General features: G+C 42.2%; 1 protein-coding gene across 3 annotated transcripts in view; it reads right to left on the bottom strand.

Moving 5' to 3' along the window:
• The window catches only part of uimc1 (ubiquitin interaction motif containing 1), a 92,769-nt gene that overhangs the window by 3,727 nt on the left and 61,813 nt on the right, over positions 1-27,229 (bottom strand). Inside the window, exons 7-10 of one of the 3 annotated variants that reach the window (XM_048603823.1) lie at positions 17,488-17,564; positions 16,791-16,956; positions 10,015-10,090; positions 7,206-7,458 (exon numbers count right to left, since the gene is read on the bottom strand). In XM_048603823.1, coding sequence (XP_048459780.1) covers positions 7,455-7,458; positions 10,015-10,090; positions 16,791-16,956; positions 17,488-17,564 — 323 coding nt within the window. In that variant the 3' untranslated portion in view covers positions 7,206-7,454. Of the gene's footprint in view, positions 1-7,205; positions 7,459-10,014; positions 10,091-16,790; positions 16,957-17,487; positions 17,565-27,229 lie in introns of those variants that run through there. The other 2 variants (XM_048603822.1, XR_007263384.1) reach the window with 2 other exon arrangements.

Here is a 27,229-nt window from a genome sequence, read left to right as displayed (position 1 = left end):
TCCACAGAAGCACCTATTTGTACCCCTAACGAGAGAGTCCCCTTTAACTACTTCTCTAGTGCTCTTTGTCCTTCCCCTCTTAAGAACAGAGCCAGCCACAGTGTCACCAGTCTGGCTGCTGCTGTTATCCCCTGATAGGTCAGCCCTCCCAACAGTATCCAAAATGATATACTTGTTAGAGAGGGGGATGACCACAAGGAGTTCCTGCAATGGCTTCCTGCCTCTTCCAGTGGTCACTCATCTATATGCCTGCACTTTGGGTGTTGACACATCTCTAAAATGACTGTCTATGACGCTTTCTGCCACCCTCATGCTCCTGAGTGCATGTAATTGCTGCTTGAACTGTCATGTGACAACAGCCCCTCCGTAAACCACCTTCTGGAAGCAGTGACTGCACTGATGCAAATCTTCCCCATGTTAGCCAATCAGCGTCACCACTCTACTGCCCTCTTCCGAGAGGAAATCTGAAAATCTCTCTCAAGCCCAAAATAACTGAAAAAGCTTCCTTTTTAACAATTATGCAGAGATTCCATTAGCAGGTAACAGTCAGGACGTATCACATACTAGTTTACTATATTGTTCCAGTTGAAAACTGCTCTATTATGCCTTGCTGAGGAATCCAAAGTAACAGTAGTCAGGAATGATGGATTAAAGTGGGCCAAAGACATCTGCAGATATCAGCATACCTCTGATCTTCTTCAAGACCTCTTCATAATGTGCATCCCAATACCATCCTTGAGACTTTTTGAGTAGTGCCTCAAGTGTTCTGTGATATTTGGCAAGCAGGGTAAACGTTCTGGAAAAGTTCATCGATTTCACTTCTAATTTCCAACTTGCCCTCACTTTCACCTGGTCTATCTCTGACTCCTCCTTTCCTTTCCTCAACTTCTGTTTCCATTTCTGGGGATAGACTGGCCACTAATATCCACTATAAACCCACCAACTCCCACAGCTACCTGGATTATACATCCTCACACCTTGCTTGCTGTAAAAACTCCATTCCATTCTCCTAGTTCCTTCGTCTCTGCTGCATATGTTCCGAAGAGGCCAACTTCGACAAGGGAGCCTCTGAAGTATCTATCTTCTTCCTCAACTGAGGATTCCCCAGCACCGTTGTTGACAGGACTCTTAACCGGGTTTGACCCATCTCCCGCATTTCTGCCCTCAATACCTCTCTTCCCTCCTGCAACAGTGATAGGGTTCCCCTTGTCCTTACTTACCATCCCACCAACATCCACTCCAGAAGATCATCATCTGCCATTTCTGCCACCTCCAGCGAGATGCTACCACCATACACACAGTCCCCACCCCTCCCGTCCTTTGTCCGCCTACTGCAGGTACCGTTCCCTCTGGGACACCTCTGGTTCACTCTTCCTTCAGTCCCAACATCCCCCCCTCGACCCCCCACAGCCCCTTCCCCTGCAACCACCGTAGGTGTAACACCTGTCCACTTACCTCCTCCCTTCTCAGTATCCAAGGGCCCAAACATACCTTCCAGGTAAAGCAGCACTTCACCTGCACTTCACACAGTCTAGCCTACTGCACTCGCTGTTCACAACGTGGTGTCCTCTACATTAGAGAAATGAAACGTAGACTGCGTGACTGCTTCTACATTCTGCCCACAAAAAAGACTGAGCTTCCAGCTGCCTGCCATTTTAACACACCATCCTGTACCCTGCCCAAAATCTGTCTCAGGCCTGCTGCAGTGTTCCTGCAAAGTTCTTCCAGCTTGCATGGAGCAACACCTCATTTTCCACTTGCAGGACTCTGCAGCCCTCTGGACTCAATATCAAGTTCAATAATTTTAGGGCCTGAACTCTCCCATGTCCTAGCACCCTACCCCACACACCAGGCCTTGTTATCACATAGTCTGTCATTACACACTACCTATTGTTAGCCACTAACAGTCTCCATTAACAGCTATTCACCCTTCTAGCCAGATCATTATCTCCTCCTTTGTCTATCCAACTGCTCTTCTCACTCTTTGGGCTCTATCCCCATCCATCATTTACTCCTTACCCCCTCCCCCCCCCCTCTCTTCTTCATATAAACTGATATTTTCTTAGCTACCATCAGTTCTGAGGAAGGGTCAGCGGACCCGAAACGTTAACTCTGATTTCTCTTTGCAGTTGCTGCCAGACCTGCTGAGCTTTTCCAGCAACTTCTGTTTTTGTTTGCGTTTGTAATTGTTTTGCTAACTACTTTAACAATTTTTCGAGGCTTTCCTTTAGTCATGTACTGACTTTGAAATGAGAAACACTTTTACTGTCCTTTGTTTTCTGGGAGTGCAGCATTATGCCATTATTGTTAATGATACATTTTCATGTCTTTACAATGCTTTTAGCTGCACAACAATTATTCATTTTAACTTTAAAATGAGGATTTTAATAAAACTTGTGTCTTTTATTTTAATAAATGCCTTCAGTGATATTTGACATTTCACTCTAATTAGTCTATTTTTACTATTGGTTTAATGATTTCTTGATGAATGAGGCTTTCCAAACATTATTTTAGCAGATTTTTCTGATATTTTTAAACAATTGTGCTTGTCCAATAAAACGTCTTTAACTTCTCAGCCTAGAATTTTTTTTAATACTTGAATTTTCATCTTACCGGGACTTAACTTAGTTTGGTTATCAACAACTTTCCCCTTTGAGCACTGTTAAGACTGTTTGTAGTCTGTACAAGCTTTGCAATATTTTTCATACTGCTTTGAGTTCCTACAAACAGTCTTAGCCCTGCTATTGTTTCTATAGCCTGTTTAACTGCTACATTCACAGTAGCTGACTGACTCTGCATGATTTGGAGCTGCTGAATATTTAATGATACATCCATAGCTTCTCGATAGGATTTTTTTTTCTTCTTCCTTCTCCTTGGATAGCTGTGGCTTTTGAGGATCTGAAAATTTCTTCAGAAGATCACCACTATTAAAACATTATAAAAGACATTGGTGTCTACCTGCAGTTTCTGTGGTATTTATTGCTTAAACCACATCCTCCATCAACATGGCATATATTGTGGTCAGGTCCCACCTGAATCATTTGAAATACATCCTTTTCGGTGTTAGTCTAATTTCCTGACACCAAGTAGGGGAAGAAATTCACTGTTCTGCGGAAGATGGGCTTGGCTTTGTTACAGTATAGTTACTTTACATATGCATTTCAAGAGTCCTTTGGAAGGCCTTTCTTTGTTCATTCATGGGATGTATGAGTCGCTGACTGGGTCAGCATTTATTGCCCATTCCTATTTGTACAAAGGGAAGTCAACCACGTTGCTGAGAGTCTGGAGTTACATGTGGTTACGCTCCAGAAGGATGGCAGATTTCCTTCCCTAAAGGTCAATAATGAACCAGATGGGAGATTATAACAATTGACATGGTCAGCATTAGCTTTTTATTCCAGATTTTTATTGAATTCAGATTTCATCATCTGCCGTGGTAAAAAATAAACCTTGATCTCCAGAATATTAGCCTGGGTCTCTGGATTAATATTTAAGTAATATTACACTACTACACCACTTTGTTCTAAGTAAATACACATTATTGTAAACAATGTAGACTTATCATTGTATTGGAATCCAACTAGAACTAGGGTTGGAACTCGGTAGCTCCTCCCAGGAAAAGACCTTATAGCCTCAAAGGACAGAGTTTATCACGAGATGGCAGCTCTTTCAGCTATTGATTAAAACTGCATTGTTGGACTGTTACTACTGAAAGTGCTGTAAGGACATACAGTCTATACTCAGGGAGTATCACATTGTCAGAAGGTCACTACTGAGTGAGTGCTGCAATGTTGTAGGATTATGTTGTAGGGAATGCAGAACTGTCAGAGGCTGAGTATTGAGGTCGCACTGAGCTGACAGAATGTTAGTACCAAGGGAGTGCTGCACAGTCACAGGCTGAATACTGAGAAAGTGCTATGCTGTCAGCAAATCAGCATTGAGGGAGTGCTGCAAGATCATCAGTACAGAGGGAAGCACTGCACTGTCAGACGGTTAATACTGAGCACGTACTGCATCACCATACTTGTTCAAATTGATCATTAAAGACATTATAGCTTGGCACTTAGAAAATTTCAAGGAAATTGGGAAAGTCAGTGAAAGGGAAATCATGTTTAACCAACTCACTGGAATTTTTTTGAAGGCTTAACATGCTGTGGATAAAGGAGAGCATGCACACAAACTATACTTGAATTGCCAAAAGGCATTTCATATGGTGCTAAATAAATGTTATTGTGGAGAATAAAAGTACAAATAAGAAAGAGCATTCAAGCAGATAGACCACTGGCTAGTTGGCAGAGGAAAGAGAGTATGCAGAATGGGTCTTTACATGACTGACAGGGTGTGACAAATGAAGTCTCACAGAGTCTATGCTGAATCCTCAATTTTCTACCATTTACATCAATTACGTAGATGAGGAAAGTGAAGGCATGTTAGTTAAATCAGCAGATGTTACATATAGGTGGGAAAATATGTTGTGAACAAGACCATTTTACACAGATCATGGAAATATCAGCAAGGGTAAAGCTTCAGACATTCAGTCAGGAAACATCATCATTGCAGTTTCTAAAGCGAGAAGCTTCAGGTCTTCTCATGCCCCATCCCCAATCCCCAACCCTCAAGCATTCAGCATGTGACAAATGTTAGAGTGTGTAGATGTCAGACACAGCTCCCCTCACATAGATGGTAAGAGCCCTGCTGCACCTCTGTCTTATCACAGCTGCTTCTTGGCCAGTTAGTTATTAAAATAAACTTTGAGCCGATTTACCAATACTATCATCTATTGAATAGATGACAATTGTACTCATCTTGGCGTCATATCGATTTTACGGCTGTCCTTGATCAGAGTTGCTCTAATTCATGTCACAAATATAGCTTAAAGACTCTGATTACCAGCCTATATATCAGAGATTGTAAACAAGATACTCTGACCCCAAGTGTATCTACAATATGAGTTTATACGTAATAATATCAAACACATAGCATGCAATAAAGCTACTCAGGCCACCTGTCCCTCCTCATCACAAAACCTTCGATAATTTCAAATAACTGTAATTAGTCACCCTTTATCCTTCACTTTTGAATAAAATAAATACACCAGACCAATTCATTTATTCTTGATAGTCAGGAAATTGCATTTCCATAATCACTCTTGTCAATCTATTTTACAATCTCTGCAGGGCCCTTATATCCTCTTTACAACATGAACGAAACTCAGCATATTCTATTTCTCTACCCAAACCTTGGTTTGCCACGTTATGTCATTATTAACCCCATGGCTAAGTTTAACTGCACATTTACATCACCATTCCCTTTGATAGTGTGCCCTGTTTAGATTTTTACTTTCCGTTCTTACAAAAATGCAACATCTCAGCATTGTGATACAGCCGACTGGAACTGTGATAAGTCTCCCTGCTTTGTTATCCATTGCATTTGGACCAATAGCTTAACCAGGATTTATCCCCATTTGCCTTATTTTTAAAAACTGGGACCATCTCTGCAGAGCTGTGCTGTCTTGACTGTGTATGAATGTGTTTGTATACAAATTAAAGGGGATATAGTTTTTGAAGTGTAATTTACTACTTAACCAGTTTTGCCAGCTGTTTAAACAATAAGTTTGTTTAATAAACAAATTATTTTTGAGTTTATTGAAGGAACCTGACGAAAGTCTCTTTGTTCCAGAGCACAGCAATAAAGAGAAACACGCTGATTACTTTCAGTGATTAAATAAAACATTTTCACTTTTGGGGCATCACGCGGAGTGATTACCAACTCACTACAACTACCAGAGTCAAAGCAGCTGTTACTGACTAGGGAATACATCAGTAGTCATTGAGGGCTCCAAAGGGATACACGGCAGTGTATAGCATACTGCTCTATTGACCTAATGTACTGACTAGTACCTTGTTGATCCATCAACCAAGACAGACAATAAGAACTGCACTAGCCAGAGACCCCCAGACTGTTAATGAAACAAGTACCAACAAACCACAGCATCTTACACACAGACCCAACCAAAGAGACTGTCTCACACACAGACCCAACCACACAGACAGTGTCTTACACACAGGCCCAACCAACCAGATAGCATCCTACACACAGGCCCAACCAGACAGTAATCTAAAGACAAACCTGGCAAACCAGACAGTGCCTGACACACAGACCCAACCAACCAGACAGAATCCTACACACAGAAACCCAACTAAGCAGACAGGGCCCAACACGTGGAACCAACCCACCAGACAGGGTCACTTGACTCAAAACATTAACTGTGTTTTCTCTCCACAGAGGCTGCCAGACCTGATTTTCTCAAGCAATTTCTGTTTTTGATTCAGGATCCTAACCACACAGACCCCACTAACCACACAGTGGCCTACAGTGTCTTACACACAGACCCGAACAACCAGTCTTACACCAAGACCAAACCAACCTGACAATATCATACACACAGACCATAATTCTAACCACAAAACTCAGAGGTAAAAGCTATTGCATACTAGGATTTCTGACTTCCCCTATGTGAATAAAGAATGACATAATATAGAACTGAGCAACGACTTAAGACCTTATACAATGACAAGTCCCCTTCAGCATCTAAGACATATATTCATTGTATCGACTTTGAGTGTAATGTACCAAATGGTGTAAAGTATTATTTGTCTGTTAATTCTTATTAATTTTCATTGGTTCAGAGTCTGGTATAAAAACTGGAATTCAGCCTGTATCTCTTCATTTAGAATTCATTCTGTAAATCTGCTGATTTTGATATACTGGCTTTGTGTGGCATTTGTTTCAGTACGGCTCCAGCTGGGCTGCCTCCTGTGAGCAGATCCAGCCAGACAGTGCTGAGCGAACAGACCCATGAGTAGGCCCAGCTGGCCAGTGCCCCGCGAGCAGATCCAGCCAGAGAATGCCCTGTGAGCAAACCCAGCTGGTCGGTGCCCTGTGCAAAGACCCAGTCGGACAGTGTCCTGCAAGCAGACCCAGCTGGAAGGTGATCTACTGGTTTAGGTCAGGGTTTGTATCAGCAGAACTTCAGCCCAGCATCCTCTTGTGAGCAGAGCCAGTTGGATGATGCCCCATGAGTGAAACCAGCCTAATGTTGCCCCATGAGTAGACGCAGTCAACCTACATTCTGAACCCAAATGGTTAACTGATATTAAGTATCCGATTTGCCTCTCGCTATACAAAATGAACATTAGACATAGTATAAGTGAAGATTTTAATGAAAGACTATTTACATGTGGCAAATGGTCCTGGAAATGTGAAGGCTTGGTGGTAATCTCCAGCTGCAGTGACTGTACAGGCAAGGCCCCTCATAGTGGTGGATTTTGAGTACTGCATATCTCTGGTCGGATTTAAGACAGGATTCAGGATCCGTCAATCAGGACAAGGCCTTTGGATTGGAGGCAAGTGTATGAGATTCAGTGAAACTCCACACACTTGCTCAACTCCCATTACCTGTGGGAAGATCAACAGGGCAAATAAGAACATCATTAACGCTTAGTAATTAGTCATTGACATACAGAACAAGGTGCAGGGAGAGTCCCGCACCTTGACCTGGTGATGCTCTTCCTCTCTCTCCCCCTCTTCTCCAACCTGGTGACGGTCCCATCAATGGTCATGCCTTGACCTAGCAAAGGGAGTAGCTTCATTTTAGATAGAAGCAGACAAAGAAGGACAATGAGAAACAGGGACAGGATTACAATACACATACTTACAACATTGTGTGTCTTTGTAGAAGACCGGTGAGCTACAGCACTAAAAAGCAGGGGGATAGCAAGGAGATGGGACCCTGTGCAAGAAATCAGAGAAAGGGGAATCAAGGAGCAGAATGAAAGATAGAAAAGGGGCCAAGAAAAGTGATAGGCAGAGAAATCGAGGGCCAGGGTCACAGTGAAAAATAATGAGAATGGGACAAGAAATGTAAAAGACAAGTCTTAGGGCTTTGTGCCATAACGCATGAAGCATTTGCAATAATGTGAATGAATTAATCATACAAGCAGATGAAAACAGATATAATATAGTTGGGATTGCAGAGAAACATTTGCAGCGTGATCATGGATGGAAAGTCTCTATCCAGGGGTATTTGATATTTAGGAACGACAGACAAAAAGACAAAGGCAGCAGAGTTGCATTGCTCGTTAAAGACAAAATTAATGCAATAGTGAGGAAGGATATTAGCTTCAACAATAGGGAATTTGTATGGGTAAAGCTCAAAAATCACCAAGGAGCAAAAGACATTATTAGGGATTGTATATAGACTCCCAAACTGTAGAGGTCATGTTAGGAATGGCATTACATGGGAAATTAGAGACACATGCAATAAAGAAATATTTTGTTGCATCTGAACATGGGCACCCACATGGAAATGGAATGAGATGGGCCATGTGTTTACATGGGGAGCACTCAGGTAAGAGTGATCATCAGATTAGATTAACAACGATAAAGAGCCAGGCACAATCTAAAATGGAATTTCCAAATTAGAGGACTAACTTCAATGAGATGAAGGAATAGAAACAGCACAGACTGAGGCCAATAGCCTGATGGCCCTCAGATGGAACAATTCGCCCAGTATTACTTCCCTGCCTTAGCCCGTTTTCAATTCTTCCATCAATAGGATTAGTTTCACCCTCCCTACTCTGTCCAGACCAAACATAATTTTCAATTCCTCTATCAAACTTCCTCTTAACTTCTCTTCTCGAAAGTAAGCACTCCCAACTTTTCCAATAAATCCATGCAAATTAAGTTCGTCATTCCTGCAATATTCATGTGAATTATTTCTGCATCTTCTAATGTCTTCACTTTCTACCTAAAGTGTAGCACTTGAGACCTGAACATGATACTCTGGATAAGATTGAATTGGTGCTTTAAACTGGTTTATCTTAATTTATTTGCTTTTGTCCTCTGCGCCTGCTTTTAAAGTTCAGGACCCCAATATTTCATTAACTGCTCTGCCAACCTGTCTTGCCGCCTTCAATGACTTATAGACATGTATATACCAAGGCCCCTCTGATCCAGCACCTTCTTTAGAGCCCACATCCTTCTTTTATAACGTCTTTCCATGTTCAATCTACCAAAATAAATTACTTCACACTTTTCCACATTGAGCTTCATTTGTCACCTGTCTGCCTGCTCCATCAACTTGTGAATGTCCTTCTCACAGTTTACGACTCTAAGTTTCATATCATTTTCAAATTTTGAAATTGTGGCCCACACCCCAAAGACCAGGATCTCTAACATATATCAGAAAATACAAGATTCCCAGTTCTGACCCTTGGGGAGCTCCACTATAAACGTTCTTCCAGCCTCAAGAACATTAATTAACCATTACTCTCCATTTCCCTGTCACTCAGCCAATTTTGTATGCATATCGCTGCTGTGGCTTTAATTCCATGAGCATGAATTTTACTCTGCTGTGTGGCACTATTTTGAATGTTTTTTCTAAGTCCATGTACACTACACCAAGAGCAGTACGCTCATCAACCCTTTCTGTTACCTCATCAAACAAACTCGAGCAAGTTAGTTGTAAAGTATTTTAACAAATCCATACTCGCTTTCTTTAAAGTGCAGCTGCCCAAAGTGAGTAATAATGGAATTAACTGGGTTGCTTTCCAAAAAGCCATATGAAATTTATAAGTCAAATGGCCTCCTTCTACATCACAATGAACTTGAGACATTGTCACAATCCCCAGATTCGCATCAAATCCGATGCACAATGTACACATTCAAACCAACACAATTGAAACACAGATGTTGTCAGAACACAGACTCATGAGACTTATTAAAACTCTTAGCATGGCACAACATACCTGCTTACAAAGAGACAGCACCAACCACATGTTACTATCAATCAATAAACTGTCACTCACACACACACACACACACACACACACACACACGGATACGGATACACAACCACACACACAGCTCATCACAGGCAGATATTCCCAGTAACACTGTGACATTGGCCCATGGTCTCTCACTGAGGATTTTGTGAGCTGCCCCTGGACTCACTGGTTGAATATTGAAGGGTTGCATCCATCTGTGCCATTCTCTTTGCCTGCTCTGCGTGGTTTGCTGCGGGTCCGCACTGTGAGTGGAGGAGACAAGAACTAGAATATGGTAGAAGGTTCCAAATATTCAAATTCATTCAAAGATTATTTGAGTAGCTACCAAAAATAACATCAAGATTCAAACCGTAAACCCATTGGCCTTCACCTCCAGAGTCTGCAATGCAAAAGGATGGGACATCATTACAGTTATATAAAACTTCAGATGGATCTAGCTGGAATATATGTTCACTTGTGGACACAGCAACTGAGGAAAAGGATGCACATGCCTGGTAGTTGGGCAGTGCTGATTAACGTGAAATTCCATCAGTGTCTCCACGTCTGAGCATAGTAGGTGAAGGGATGATCCACTAGAGCTGCGGGAAGTTAATGGGAGTAGACAATTTAAACAATCCAATCCCAGGTGGTTGGATAGTCTAGACACCCTCCCACCCTGTACACTGAGACAGTCTAGGGAGCCCCTACCCTGGATGCTGAGGCAGTCTAGACACACCACATCCTGGCCACTAGGACAGTATAGATAGCTCCACCTCAGTTGCTAGGGCAGTCTAGAGACACCCTATCCCAGGCACTGGGACATTCTAGACAGGCCCCACGCCAGATGCTAGGGCAGTCGAGACACTCCCCCACTGTAAACAATTCAGACACCTACACACCATGTTGCGAAGTTAGGTATAGTACTTGTGGATTGGAAGGCAGGACGTAGGATTTGATGTTTATAAATGTTGCGGGGGGAGGGGAAAGAGTGTGTGGTCCCTTTAAAAGACAATGTGTTTTTCTAGGCTTGAAGATTTTAAAAAATGGCAGGTGCACAGAGAGCTCCTGAAATTGAAACATTGTATCAAAAGGTTATATGGTTAGAAACCCAGGCAGTAGTGTTTTGTTAGCAAGGCAACCAGTTTGAATATCAACTAATTTGAATATCAATCAATTCATTTAAACTAGGCACTTAGAGACTAAAAACCAATGAAATTTAAATCTGATGTTTTTAACAACCTAGGACCAATCCTATTATAAGAAATTAATAGGTCATCAAGGGTATAAAAGAAGAGGGCATTTGAAAATTGGCATGCAGGCAACTGCCATCTGTCAGAGTTAACAATCAGCAGCCCTAAAGAGAAAATCACTAGCTCTCACAGAATTCTCTAAGGTCTCCGAAAACAATAATTTGACTAAAGGTACAGTGGCAGTCTTAGCTAATATTCTGACATGAGAATTCGAGGGAGAGAGACGTTCCAGACACAGGAATTTGACAGAGAAAGGCGTTCCTGACTGAAGATCATTGAAGATGGTGCGAAGCATTTTGGAAGATGTATCCTGGCTGTAATTTCTAGAGACTAAGTTTTAAGTTTTATTTTATTAATTTGATTTATATAAGTGGGACTTGTATTTATTAGAATAGCATACCATTAGAATTTTGTTTTATTTGGGAATAGTTAGTAGTTAGGGGGGAATTGTTAGATTTGTTAGCTGTTCTGTTAATTTGTTCACTGTTAGGGTTAGATAAATATATAGTTACTTGTTGATTACAGAGTGAGTAAAAGCATTTAATTTCACTTAACCACTCTTTTATAACAGATTGGGGGATGAGAGGCAGGTTACACCAGTTTTCACACTTCTTTTAACAGATTATGAGGTGAGGCGAGCCTCTCTGGGTGTTTCGGTTTTAGTTATTAGAGGGAGAAGGGTGCTCAATCTCTGCTTCCTAACAGATTCAGGCTCGAGTCTGGGATCTGGCCGGTTTGTGTATGGGATATGAATGGATTTGGACAGATTTGAACAGATTTGGAGTACAAAGGGTCCCAGCAGATTTAAACAGACTTGGGTATTAGTGTCCTAGATCTTTAAATAAAACTTAGGTCAGAAGTGGAAAATCTGTTTAATTTTGTTTGCTTGTGATTGGTTAAATCAAAAGTGGGGGAAATGCAAGTCTGTGATTTGGACGGTTCAAGTCTGTGATCTGGACAGATTTAGATGGATTTAAACAGACTTGAGGATTAGTGTCCTGGATCTTTAAATAAAACTTATGTGAGAAAAATCTGTTTAATTTAGGTTACTTGTCGTTGATTGAATTAACAGTGAGAGAAATGGCTCTTAACATTGCTAAAGAGGTTCTGGGGTTTGAGGATGCTTTCCAAATTTGCCAAGAAAATTTAGAAAAACAGAGAAAGGATATACTTTTAGACCTAGCAAACAGACTAGATTTGGGTTTAACCGGGGATAAGAAGGAAGCTGAAATTGTAAAGCAGTTAGTCAAACATTTAGGTATACCAGAGAAACAGCAAGTGCAGTGGAGTTAGAAAAAATTAAATTCCAAATAAGAGAATTGGAGTTAGAAAGAGAAAAGGAGAAAGAAGAAAGAATGTTCGAGTTGGAAAAGGTGAAGTTGGAACTTGAAGCAAAAAGACTTCGAATAGCAGAAGGAAAAGTACAAAATAGAAATGAGGATGAGCAAACTCATCATAGCCAACAGCTGAATCGGGATATATACAAATATGTCAAAACATTACCAAAATTCAATGAAAAAGATATAGAAGCCTCTTTCATTTCCTTTGAGAAACTAGCTAAACAGATGAACTAAGCCAGAGGATATGTGGGTAATATTAATTCAGACCATTTTGGCAGGTAGGGTGAGTGAGGTTTTCACAAGCGCTGCCAGATAAGGCGTCAAGAGAATATGAAAAAGTAAAACAGGCTATTTTGAGTGCCTACGAATTGGTACCAGAAACATATAAACAACAGTTCAAAAATATAAGAAAGGAATCAGGTCAGACTTATGTTGAGTTTGAATGAATTAAACACTGCAATTTCGATAGATGGGTGTCAGCATTAAAGATAGAAAAGACATATGAGGATCTTAGAGAGATTATTCTGCTTGAGGAGTTCAAAAACTCACTTCCAGAAATGATATATTGAGGAACAGAAAGTTCAAACAGCAAGAACAACTGCTGAGTTGGTGAATGAATACGCATTAGTGCATAAATTGAAATCTAGCTTCCAACAGCAATTTCATTCTGTGAGGGATAGAAATTGGGAAAAAGGGAGATCCTTCAGTGAAACACCTAAAGTAGAACACACTTCGAACAGTTTACCACGTGAAATAAAAAAAAGAGGGTGAAGAAGAGGCAAAAGGCCTCAGGTGTTTCCACTGTCACAGAAGGGGACACACAAAGTCACAGAGCTGGTGGATTAAGAGAGGCACTGGGACAAAAGATGTGGTAAAAGATGCTAAACCAGTGGGATTAGTTGAAATAGTGAAGGAAATCCCAAGAGATGTTGAGCCTAGTCACGGACTGATTACTAAGATTGTGCCCGATCTCTTCAAAGACATCACCTCTGTGGGTAAGGTTTATTCAGGAAGAACAGGGGGAGAAGCTAAAGTTGAAATATTGAGAGATATGGGACCTGGTCAGTCTCTAATAGTAAGAGATGAAAGTATCTGAACTCCTTCCGAAATGTTACCTGAGAGGTGATAATCTGTGGAATAAATGGAGAGAGATTTAGCATTCCCCGTGTAAGACAAGGCTGAAAAGTACAATCAAGACTGGGGAAGTGACAATGGGAGTGATTTGAAAGAGTGTCTATTCCAGGAAAACAGTTCGTTCTTGGAAACGAACTAGATGGATGAAAGGTGGGAGTGATGCCCATTGTAATGGAGAAGCTGAAATAAAACGAGGGAACTGAAGAGTTAATAGAAAAATACCTTGGAATTTTTCTGGACTGTGTGGTAACAAGATCCCACAGTCATAAGTTAAAGCAAGAAGGGAAAACCAAAGAGAAAGACTAAGGAATGTTGAGGTCCAGTTAGCTGACACCCTGTTTGATGAAATGGTAGATGTAGAACCTAAGCAGGGAGAGGATCAGGCAAAGGTGTTTAGTTCTGAAAGACTAATGGAGTTACAAAAAAAATGAGACAATAAAAGATTTGTATCATAAAGCTGTCTCAGAAAGGGAATCCGAATGTATTCTAGAATGTTATTACCTTAACAATAGAATCTTGAGGCAGAAATGGAAATCCTTGGCAGGTTAGTGTCGAGGAGAAAGGGGTGGAAGTTCACCAGATTGTGCTGCCGGTCGCGTATAGACAGGAAGTATTGCAGGTAGCACATAAATTACCTGTAGGAGGTCATACAGGAGTGAGGAAACTTGGGCTAAGATACAGAAGCATTCCTATTGGCCTGGATTACATAAAGACGTGGTTGAATCTTGTTGTACCTGTCATATGTGTAAAATGGTAGGAAAACCACAGGCAGCGATAAAACCAGCACCTTTGATACTAATTCCTGCATTTGAAGCACGTTTCACATGGATTGATTGTGTAGCTCACCTCCCTAAAACCAAAAGTAGGAACCAGTATTTGCTAACCATTATGGATGTGTCTACCAGATTTCCAGAGGTAATTCCATTACGGAATGTGGAGGCAAAAAAGGTTATGGAAGAGTTGCTTGCTTAAGGACAAATATTATAGTAAATTAGGTGAACGTAAGGAATACTGTTCTGATAAAATAACACCCCTACAGGCTTAATCCTATCAAAGCAGCACAGGTACAGAAGTAAGTGGAAGCGAAGAGCCGAGTCAAAGCGAGTAGAGCTTGCTGGTCGTGTTGGTTCTAAAACCCGACGGTACTCAATGAATCTGCGTAGATCATTGGAACGTCAATGCTGTAACCAAATCAGACTCATACCCAAATCCAAGGCTAGAGGACTGTGTGGAAAATGTTGGACAAACCACATTTATAACAAAGTTGGACTTACTTTGTGGTGACTGGCAAGTACCTTTGTCAGAGACAGCGAAGGAAGTTTTTGCTTTTATAACCCCAAATGGGCTGTACCCATTTAAAGTAATGCTTTTTAGAATAAAGAACGCACCAGCCACTTTTATCATAGATCACAGAATCCTTACAGTGTGGAAACAGGCCCTTCGGCCTAACAAGTCCACACCAACCCTTGGAGCATCCCACCCAGACCCATCCCCTATAACCCAACTAAATCTACACATCCCCGAACTCTACAGGCAATTTAACATGGCCAATCCACCTAACCTGCACATCTTTGGACTGTGGGAGAAAACCGGAGCACCCAGAGGAAACCCACGCCGACACAGAGAGAATGTGCAAACTCCACACAGTCGCCTGAGGGTGGAATCGCACCCGAGTCCCTGGTGCTGTGAGGCAGCAGTGCTAACCACTAAGCCACCATGCCACCTTTTCAAAGGCTTATGAACAGAGTTGTGGCAGGATTGACTGATTGTGCCATCTATATAAATGACTCAGTGATCTTTAGCCGCTCGTGGGCAGATCACATGGTGCATTTGGCCTAGCTCTTTAAGAGACTGCAGAAGGCAGAGTGGTCATAAATTTGGAAAAAAACAATTCATAAAGGCAGGAGTGATGTTGTTAGGACCCAACATTGGACACAGATGGATGACACTGAGGAACGTGAAGATGAAAGCCATCGAAGAATTTCCAAGAACATCCTCGAAGAAAGAGGTGCTACAAATTTTGGGACTGAGTGGATTCTACAGGAAATTTGTACCAAACTTTAGTAGCGTGGTGGCACTGCTGACGGATTTGTTAAAGAAAACCACTAAATTTTGGTGGACAGAACAATGCCAAGAGGCATTTGAGAATTTAAAAGCAGTGTTTAGCCACTCCAAATTTCTTGAAACCATTTAAAGACACTATCGACGCAAGCAATGCAAGGATTAGAGTGGTGTTGTTACGGGAAGATGATTGTGGAATTGGTTGTGGAATGATAGTGGACCAATCCCATCAAGGGTATAAGAGAAGAGGGCATTTGAAAATTGGTATGAGAGCAACTGCCATGTCAGAGTTAACAACCAGCAGCACTAAAGAGAAAATCACTAGCTCTCACAGAATTCTCTAAGCTCTCCAAAATCTATCATCTGACTAAAGGTGCAGTAGTACTCTCAGCTAATGTTCTTGACACAAGAATTCGAAGAAGAGAGGCATTCCTAATGCAAGAATTTGACAGAGAAAGGCGATCCCGACCGAAGATCAGCAGAGAGGGCGCAGAGCATTCCAGAAGAAGTATCCTGGCTGTAATTTCTAGAGACTAAGTTTTAAGTTTTTTTATTAAGTTGGTTTATATAAGTGGGACTTGTATTTATTGGAGCAGCATATCATTAGAATTTTGTTTTATTCGGGAATAGTTAGTAGTTGGGGGAATTGTTAGATTTGTTAGTAGTTCTGCTAATTTGTTCACTGTTAGGATCAGATAAATAAATTGTTACTTGTTGATCATAGAATGAGTGAAAGGATTTCGTTTCATTTAACCACTCCTTTAAAACAGATTGAGTGGGGGGGTGAGAGGCAGGCTGTACCAGTTTTCACACTTCTTTTAACAGATTATGAGGCGAGGCGAGCCTTTCTAGGCATTTCAGTTTTAGTTACTAGAAGGGGGTGAACCTCCGCTTCATAATAACGGATACAGGGACTGCTTAGACACCCCCAGCCCAGACACTGGCAACGAACAATAAATGCCGAACTGGCCCTAATATCTGTTGTCATATGGAGTTGATATTGGGACCTTTATATTTTCTGCATGGCTAATGCGTACAATGCCGGTGGAGCCGCTGTACACTTAGCTCACCCAGAGTTGCCAAGTGGCACTGCAACTGCTTAATGAGAAAACTGGTGGAGACCTAGCAAACAACTGTAGAGCACTGCCCGCCATCCAGAGACACGGAGATGTTCCTACCTTGCCACTCTCTGTGTCCGGTCCCATTACAATCGGCTGCATGCACCTCGATCTTTTCCAAAGGGAAGCGCTGCCCACAAAGTGGACACTCAACACAAGTTTTCTTAGGTGTGACAGGATGAAGTTCTTCAGAATCATCATCGATTAGCACTATATCTGCAGGCTCCTGGTGGGCATGGGGAGGAAGAAAGGAGCAATACTGAGCAAACCAAGTTAAGAGCAAGACAACATTTTCACACTAATAGCACCACAGAGCACTTTTTACCATCTCTCCATTACTATGCTGGGTTACCCAATTTACAATTTAGAATAGACTATTCGACCTGACTAGTCTATGCCTGGTTTATAATTTTCACAGATTTCCACCCCCACCAGTGACCTCGTCCTTCCCCCTGATGTCCTCATGTATACATGAAACCTTCTCTGAAATGAGGAAGTGCTGTGTTAACAGTCAGTCAAAGCAGCAGTGAGTTCTACATTCGCTATGCTCTATGAAGATATTCCTCCTGAATGCTCTACTCTTATTCATATCTTATGTTTTTATTGGATCCAGGTGTGGTGATGTTGGATCAAAAATTCATTATTTGATGCGGTCCCAGAAATGATAGACCTCAAATATAAAAGTAGTACAACTGAAAAGGGAGGACAATATCAGTTTAACCAACAGCTTCAACAGTGGAACTCTCTTCCAACTAACCTGATCTATGACCATGTCAGGTTCCTGTAAGTTCTTCCTCTCCGGTTGCACATCTTCAGAAGAGCTCTGCTGTGTCTCTGCGGAATAACAGGTAAACATTCTGTAACTTCACCAGAAGTCCTCGACATGAATAACACAGGAGATACTGACCAACCGAATCTCAAATCCCACAGAATGAAGACGCTCTTCTCTTTTAAATTGAAAGTAAAGCATCTTCGACACTGTCTCCATCAAAACACCGGGACAGGAAGAGTGCAGTGTTAGTTACAGACAAAAGTTCCCTACACTTTTTCAAACTGAAAGCAAACCTCTTTTAATCTTTTAAACAGAAAGTAAAACTCATTCAACACTGTTCCCATCCAGTACTCCCGGGACAGAGCTGGCACGGCATTAGATACACAGTAAAGCAGCCTGTACTTTTTTTTAAAACTAAAATTAGAGTGCCCTCTACTCTTTTAAACTGAAGGTAAAGCACCTTTTACAATCTTACAATCAAACACTCTCAGCACAGGGTTAGATATAAAATAAGCTCCCTCTACTCTCTTAAACTAAACGCAAAGCTCTCTTCACATGGTCCCTTTCAAACATTCCCAGGATAGGGACAACACAGGGTTAAATACTAAGAAAATCTCTCTACTCTTTAAAATTGAAAGTGGAATGAAAGTAAAGCTCTCCCAGCTGTAATCTTTTAAATGAAAGTAATGAAAAGAAAAAGCCAAGAACCCCCAACAATGCCGCCGTCAGATGCTCTTGGGATAGAGACAGCACTGGGTTAAATACAGAGTAAAGCCCACTCTACTCTTTTGAAACAGAAAATAAAGCTTCCTTGACTTTGTTAAATGAAAATAAAGACCCTATTTCTTTGGGGAATAAACAAAAATAAAGGAAATAACCAAAAAATGGCTCTCCCTTGACCCTGACCCCATCAACCATTTTTGCAGCAGGGACCACAAGGGACCAAAATAAAATAAATTCAAGCAAATCAAAGAGAATGAACAAAATAGGTAAATAGATCCCCGCCACCCCACGGCAATGAATGCTCCTGGGACAGAGGTAACAACGGTTTAAAATCCAGAGGAAGTTCCTCTGCTCATTTTAAATAAAAATAAAACTCTCCTCACTCTGATCCCCATCAAGTACATCTGGGACAGGAACAGTTTGGGACTAAAATAAAAGCCCCCTTGGTTCTTCCAAGTGATCCAAAATGGAATCAAAGGGAAAATAAAACAGCCCTCTTCCCAGAACACCAAACCAAAAACAAACGCAAGCTCAAAAGGCAAAACAGAAACAGGAACAATGAACTAAATCAGAATATCATTATCTAGGGTGATAATGCACTCCAGCTCCTGTGGCACCCAGCGGTGCCCAAAGCCCTCAAGCGTGCCAGTGAGAACGGGGCACTCCGTATCCAGGGAGGCCCAAACACAGATATAACTGCGAAAGAGGGACGGACAGTCAGAAACAATGAGCTCCTCTTCAGACCACTGCCTGGACCTGTTAATGGCCATCTTGACCAGAACCATGAGCAAAGCTATGAGAAGGCCCATAAGCTTATCTGCCACTCCCCGCACTGGGTACCCTCAGATCAGGGATGCAGGGCTGAAGTGCAACCAAAATTTTAACAGCAGTCCCTTCAAAAAACTAAAAAAGGGACTACAAAAATTGCACTCATCATAAATGTGAAATATGCTCTCCTCCAGGCCACAGAACATACACATGGTCCGGCATCCGGTAAACTTACTTAGTTGCCGGTTGCCTAGGACTGCTGCATGCAGTGCTCTCCACCCCAGATTCCCGATGTAAGAGGGGAGGATCCCTTTGTAGAGGGCCCTCCACTGGGGATCTCCACTGCTGGAGGGCAAAATGTCACGCCACAGCATGTCTGGGCAGCAGGCAAAAGTATGGCAGCAACCCCATCCCCATAAAACACTCCTGGGACAGAGACAGCACAGGGTTAGATATAGAGTGCAGATCCTTCTACACTTTTAAACCAAAAGTAAACTGCAAGTAAACCTCCCTTGACAGTATCCCCATCAAACACTCCTAGGACAGTTACAGTGGGGGCCTTATAGAGTAAAGCCTCTTCTACTGCTTTAAACTGAAATTGAAGCTGCCTCAGCACCGTATCCATCAAAAACTTGCAGGACAAGTCAGCATGGGGTTGGATACAAAGTAAAACTACATCAAAACTGTCCCCATTATATATTCAAAGGACAGGATAGCGCAGGATTAGATACAGAGGAAAGCTTCCACTATTCTTTTATTACTGAAATTAAAGCTCCATTGACAGTTGCTCTGTCAAACACCTTCAGGATAGGTACAGCACGGAGCTAGATACAGAAGAAAGTCTCTCCTACTCTTTTAGTCTCTCTTGTTGTGAAGTTGGGTGGAGTATTTATGAATTGGAAGGCAGGAGGTTAGAATTCGTTGATAAAAAGTGTGTGGTCCCTTTAAAAAAATTGTGCTTTGTCTGCGCTTGGAAGTTGCACGTACTGTACAGAGAGCCTGGAAAAGTGAAACAAGTGTATCAAAAGGCCTTACAGATGGCAGGCAAAACAACAGTCTGGTTTTGATGTTTTGACAACAAGTTTGAATTTGGCCAATTAATTTAAACCAAGCACTCAGTGATTCAAAGCCAATTGAATTAAAAAAAAACTCATGATGTTAACAACCTGAAACCAATCATATTACAAGAATTTGATGTGTCATAGGGGATATATGAGAAAGGTTTTTTTGAAGACTGGGGGAGAACCAAACTTCAGCTACTGTGAAAGCAAGTTTACCATCTGAGAGACAAACGTGGCTTTCACACAAAACTATTAAGACCTCTGAAAAGACCCATCAAAAGTACCACGGCAGTTTTAGCTCAAAGTCCTCACCGACAAAATTACAAAACAAAAATTTCTGACAGCAAGATCATCGGAAGAAAGGCATTTGTGGCATAAAGGAAAAGGCAGAGTGTTCCAGAAGACTCAATCTGTGTGAATTTGGAGAGGTTAAGTTTTAATTTATTGTTTTCTTATTAATTGGGTTTATATAAATGGGACTTTGTTCATTTGAACAGTATTCCAATAGAACTTAGGCCAGTTAGGGAGTAATTAGTAGTCTGGGGGGAATTGTTCAGTTTGTTAGTAAGTCTGTTGGGGTTGTTTGAGAAAAAAGTAAAGCCTTAATTAAGGACATGAAAAGACACAGAAAGGGCTAATCATCCTTGCGGCTCTGTTTAAGCAGAGTGCCATAAAGGCACAGAAATAAGCTAAAATAGCTGCAGTGTTCATAAGTGAGAAAGAGTGAGAGGAAGACCAGTTCTCTATGATAACTCACTGAACCTTGTAGAAGTGTTAACTCTTTGTGGGCTGGTTTGAATGCACCTTTGTTTGATTGGCTGATAAATGTCGTCTTGTGCAATTTTTGTATTTTTGCTCCCTGGAGCTTGAGATCTGGGGATGCTTTGAAGTTACTTTGCATTTTGGGAATCTATGGTGATTTAAGTGTGATGTGCCTACATAAGTGTGGGACAGATATGGTTAATGTAATGTCCTTTTAAGAAACTATCAGTGGTTATGTAAAGCAAAAACCTGCATAATGAAACGTTGATTTAAAAATTTCCCTCTTGGAATTGGTTCCGTGTAGTGTTTGGACTGAGGAAAGAATCTTGGGTAAATTTTAATTCCAGAAATTACCATGTTTGGAATTTCATTTTCTGGCCAGAGTGAACTTCTAAATACTGTGTTAACATGAGTGAATCTTTAATTTTGGATGATAAGACTTGCTCATTGTAAATGTACTTTGGTCTGGAGGTATCCAAATAATACGAAATTTAGAATCTTGGAATTGCAATTCTCTTTGAAAAAATTTCTGATGGTTCATTCTAAAATCTGAGAAAACTAATAGAGGAATTAGGAAGGGCAAATTTAACAAAGGAGGTGGGCTTTTCTTTAAACTATAACACTTATTTTCTTACAGGAGGAGGACAGATAGAACATAGAACAGTACGGCTAAGTACAGGCCCTTCAGCCAATGATGATGTGCTGACCTATTATCCTACTAAGATCAATCTACACTGCATACCTTACATTTTACTATCCTCCATGTACCTATCCAAGAGTCACTTACAAGTCTCTAAAGTATCTGACTCCACTACCACTGCCAGCAGTGCATTCCACAAGCCCACTACTCTCTGTGTAAAGAACCTACCTCTGACATCTCCCCAATACCTTCCTCCAATCACCTTAAAATTGTGCCCCCTCGTAATAGTCATTTCCGCCCTGGGAAAAAGTCTTTGACTATCCACTCTATCTATGTCTCTCATCATCTTGTAAATCTCTATCAAGTCACCTCTTATCCTTCTTGGCTCCAATGAAAACAGCTCTAGATCCCTCAACCTTTCCTCATAAGACCTGCCCTCCAGTCCAGGCAGCATCCTCGTAAGTCTCCTCTGCACCCTCTCTAAAGCTTCCACATCTTTCCTACAATGAGGTGACCAGAACTGAACACAATATTCCAAGTGTAGTCTAACCAGAGTTTTACAGAGCTGCAGCATAACCTCACGGCTCTTAAACTCAATTCCCCTGCCAATGAAAGCCAATACACCATACGCCTTCTTTACAACCCTACCAACTTGGGTAGCAACTTTGAGTGATCAATGGACGTGGACCCCAAGATCCCTCTGTTCCTCCACACTGCCGCGAATCCTGCCATTAACCCTGTATTCTGCATTCAAATTCGATCTTCCAAAATGAATCACTTCACACTTTTCTGGGTTGAATTCCATCTGCCACTTCTTTGCCTGGCTCTGCATCCTATCAATGTCCCGTTGCAACCTACAACAGCCCTCCACACTGTCCACAACTGCACCAACCTTTGTGTCATCAGCATACTTACTAACCCACCCTTCCACTTCCTCATCCAAGTCATTTATAAAGATCACAAAGAGCAGAGGTCCCTGAACAGATCCCTGCAGAACACCACTGGTCACCGAGCCGCAGGCTGTTTTACAGACAGTTGGCGAGCCAAATAGGAAGCTGAGGAAAGGTCACCTTCCTCTGTTTTTTTCTTTCACAATGCTGCCAGACCTGCTGAGCTTCTCCAGCAACTTCATTTTTGTTCCTGATTTACAGCAGTTCTTTCGGTTTTCAAATAGGTAGCTGCACTGTTGCCAGGAGACAAGCATGTGGAAGTGATTGAAGGTAATAGAGAGCACCCAGCAAGCTATGTAAATCCGGAAATAGAGACACATAATTGTATCCCACTCATGGAGCAGGAAGAAGAGAGACAAGGTCGAGTTAAGGAAGAGCCATTAGACGAGCCAGATGTGAAAAGCATGTTTATAGATGGGGCACGGAAGTATTATAATGGTGAGGCCTGGACAGGGTGGGCCGAGGTTAATTTGAAAGGGGGACTTTTGGCAGAAGAGTATAGAAGGATATCACTCCACCTAGGTAACTGAACTAAAAGCACTTACTGACACCCTGCAGTTAGGGAGAGGACAAAGGGTTAACATCTATATAGATAGTAGATATATCTTTGGTGTAGTCCATGACTACATAATCGCATGGGCAAGATGAGGTTATGTTACCTCAAGTAGTAGTGTAATTCAGCATGAGAATCTAGTCAAGGACATATTGGCTGCAGCAATTGAGCCGAAGGAGGCAGCAGTAATTAAAGTTAAAGCACTCAAGAAGATTCAGACACCCAGAGCAGAGAAGGAACGACTACGTAGACAGTGCAGCAAAAGCAATATTAGAACAAGAAGTGATGACAATAGCAACTGAGGAGGGCAAGAAGCCAAAGATGATGAATGGAACATCTTAACTTCAGAAGCAGCAGCTAGCTCAGGGGCATTAAATGAGGCAGAGAGATAATTATGAAAAGTTAAGAATAAGGTGGTGCTCCAGACAAACAAAATGATTGAAATAATATGATAGGTATAAGAGTCACATGCCAAGGATCTAACCAAAGTAATAAGTATTACGAAACTGTACAAACTAATTCAGGTAGAGAGATCATAACAATATGGAGGTGCCGGTGTTGGACTGGTGTGGGCAAAGTCAGAAGGAGTTTTACTCTGTACTTAACCTTGTACTGTTATTGAGGTGAAATCATCACCTTGACAAATTGTTGTGATCTCTTACCTTAATTAGTTTGTACAGTTTTGTATTACTTAATACTATGGTTAGATCCTCAGCATGCGACTCTCATACCTATCATGTTATTCCAATCATTTGGTTTGTCTGCAGCACCACCTTATTTTTAATTCTTCGTAATTTTGTAACACTAACAGAAACTGATATAAGGAAACAGAAACTTAACTAAATTAAAATGACATCTTTTGCGGTAATAATGCACCCCAGCCTCTGTGGTGTCCACCAGTCTCTGAAGATCTCTATCATGCCAGGGATATCTGAGCGCAGACATAACTGTGAAAGAGGAGCAGACACTCTGGAACAGTGAGCCCCTACACGGCCCGCTGCCTGGACCAGTTTGTTGCCACTTTGGCCAGGCCCAGGAGCAGACTGTTGAGATGGCTCTCTGACTTGTCCACCCCTCCCCGTACTGGATGCCCACAGATCAGGAGTGTGAGGCTGAAGTGCAACAAAAATTGAAGGAGCAGCTACATCGGAAACTATAAAGCAGCTGCAAATGAAGACAGAGGGTAGCAGTGGAAGGGTGCGTTTCTGCTATGACTAGTGGCGTTCCTCAGGGATCAGTGTTGGGACCCTTGCTATTTGTAATATATATAAATGACTTGGAGGAAAATGTAACTGGTCTGATTAGTAAGTTTGCTGATGACACAAAGGTTGGTGGAATTGCGGATAGTGATGAGAACTGTCAAAGGATATAGTTGGATATAGATCGGTTGGTGACTTGGGCGCAGAGATGGCAGATGGAGTTTAATCTGGAAAAATGTGAGGTAATGCATTTTGGAAGGTCTAATCCAGACAGAAAATATACAGAAAATGGCAGAACCCTTAAGAATACTGATCGGCAGAGGCATCTGGGTGTACAGGTACATAGGTCACTGAAAGTGGCAATGCAGGTGGAGAAGATTGTCAACAAAGCATACAGCATGCTTGCCTTCATCAGCCGGCGCATTCAGTTTAAAAATTGGCAGGTAATGTTGCAGCTTTGTGGAACATTAGTTAGGCCACATTTGGAATATTGTGTTCTATTCTGGTTGCCACATTACCAGAAGGATGTGGTGGCTTTGGAGAGGGTACAGAAAAGATTTTTTAGGATGTTGCCTGGTATGGAGGGCATTAGCTATGAGGAGAGGTTGGAGAAACTTGGGTTGTTCTCACTGGAACGATGGAGATTGAGGGGTGATCTGATAGCGGTCTACAAGATTATGAAGGGCATGGCAGTATGGACAGTTAGAAGCTTTGTCCCAGGGTGGAAGAGTCAATTTCTAGGGGCCATAGGTTTAAGGTACGAGGGGCAAGGTTTAAAGGTGATGTACGAGGCAAGTTTTTTACACAGAGGGTGGTGGGTGCTTGGAACTCGCTGCTGGGGGAGGTAGTGGCACCAGATACGATAGTGACTTTCAAAGGGCGTCTTGACAAATACATGAATAGGATGGGAATAGAGGGACGCGGTCCCCGGAAGGATAGGGGGTTTTAGTTGCGATGGGCAGCATGTCGGTACAGGCTTGGAGGGCCGAAGGGCCTGTTCCTGTGCTGTAATTTTCTTTTCTTTGTTTATTCAGTGTAAATGCGCTATTCAGTTTTGTCCAGCCCACCTAAACTACACATGGCCTGGCAGCCAGAGTACGTACTTAACCTACGATTACATTCAGCTGCTGCATGCAGCACTCTCCACCCCAGTTCCTCAATGGAAAAGGGAAGGGCGTTTTTGTGGAGGGCCCTCCACTGGGGATTTATGCCGCCAGAGTGTAAAACACTATGTTCAGTAATGGGAAAAGGTGAGGAAATGGAGAGTGCAGCAACTGCCCATACATGAAACACCTTTCTCTTTATTCATTAACAGAATAAGGGTGTCCCTGGCTAGGCAGCATTTATTACCCATCCCTAATTGCCCAGAGGGCAGGTCAGAGTCAACCACATTGCTGTGGGTCTGGAGTCATATGTAGGCTAGGATAGGTAAAGATGGCAGTTTCCTTCCCTAAAGGACATTAGTGATCCCAGAGGGGTTTTTCCGACAATCAACAATGGATTCATGTTTATCATCAGATCCTTAATTCCAGATTATTGAATTCAAATTCCACCATCTGCCATAGTGCAATTCGAACCCGTGTCCCCAGAATGCTATCTGGGTCTCTGGATTAACAGTCCAGCGATAATACCATTAGGCCATCGCCTCCACCTTGGCGCTGTTCTAAAGGTCATGGGGAAGATTTCCCCGAGATGGCTCAGTTGTATCAGCTGAATCCCAGGGAACGGTCAGTTTCATGGGGCCATGGTGAAGTTCTGGACAGACAGGGGTTAGTTCATTTGGAAACCCACCGCATGTCTGAGCCTTCACATAATGCATTGCGGCCAAGTACCTCACCCATCAGGCTCTGGATGGCTTGTGTCGGTAACCAGATTTTGAGCAACAGCCTCTTGGCAAGCTTCACCGGCGTCATCCAGCTTGCTTCTCCACCATCCAACAAATCTTCGATTCTGGTCCGCCCAGTGTCCTGAGCCCTCCTCTCCATCAGGCAGCAGAAACCAGGCTGACAGTGGAAACTGTTCTTGAGCAGCGGTTCCCTTTCTACAGCCATCACTCCTGACAGCATTCCAGCGTAAGCTGACCAAGTCCCAGAGTTTGACCAGGTGTAAATAAAAGACAGGCAATTCCTGGAAAAAGGTCTGAAGGCAAAACCACTCTGTAAACAGAAACTGAATATCTTACTGAGGCCACACACCTGATGAAAGAACTACGTCATCAGGATATATGACCTTAGAGGTGGCTCGAAACAAAAGTATCTCTGCTTGGTCTGAAGGTGGAAAGTCACTTCCCTGGGTGTGGACGCCTGACCCCCCTCCTCAAACGGGAGACCCAGACCTTGGCAATAGCCCAGTTTTGCTTTTTGTTCCCGGAAATCACAGCTCTTTCTCAATATCTGTGACAAATCCTGGGGAAAGATCAAAGCGACCAGCTGGTAACCACAACAATGCAGCAACTAGCTGGTTTATGAATGACACACTCTCTCTCTCTAAGACAACGCTCGGAGAAGACCTATCCAACATCCTTAGTGATGTCGAATTTCACCTGGACAACCATCTTATTTTCCACCTCTTGCCAATTCGCTGACCAGGGTTCCTTGACAAAGCGAAGATGGACTCCCATGTAGAGGAAGTGAGTGATATGCCAGGAGAAGCACCAGATTCCTTCAGCAGTGGGTCCACCTGCCACAGACCAACCAGAAGTTCCAAAATTTTAGTTCAGTTAATCCTCATGGAGAATGCCGCAAAACAAACCACATGCACATCCTCTGCAAGCCTGCCAGGTCCGTAATCATGGGGACAACCACCAGACTGAGATCCAACAGCTGCTTCCACAAGAGGCGTAGGAATGACTTCATGCTGACAGAATGTAATGAATGGGCAGCCTGACGCACTTCTCTTTCAAAGGACAAGGGGAACCATCAGGAACCCGTTAACCTTCACTCGACATTTCATTACGGTGTACAGAAGTCAGATCTAGGCGACAAAGTGCATCCTGAAACTGAGAGCTTGCAAAGTCCCGGGCTGATGGTTGTAATCTATTGTGTCAAATGCCTTACCCTGATCAACAGTCA

The sequence above is a fragment of the Rhincodon typus genome, chromosome 12 (assembly GCF_021869965.1).
Source record: "Rhincodon typus isolate 14 chromosome 12, sRhiTyp1.1, whole genome shotgun sequence".
Lineage (NCBI taxonomy): Eukaryota > Metazoa > Chordata > Chondrichthyes > Orectolobiformes > Rhincodontidae > Rhincodon > Rhincodon typus.
The sequence above is the reverse complement of the archived record's forward strand: the minus strand, read 5'-3'. Positions and strand labels throughout refer to the sequence as shown.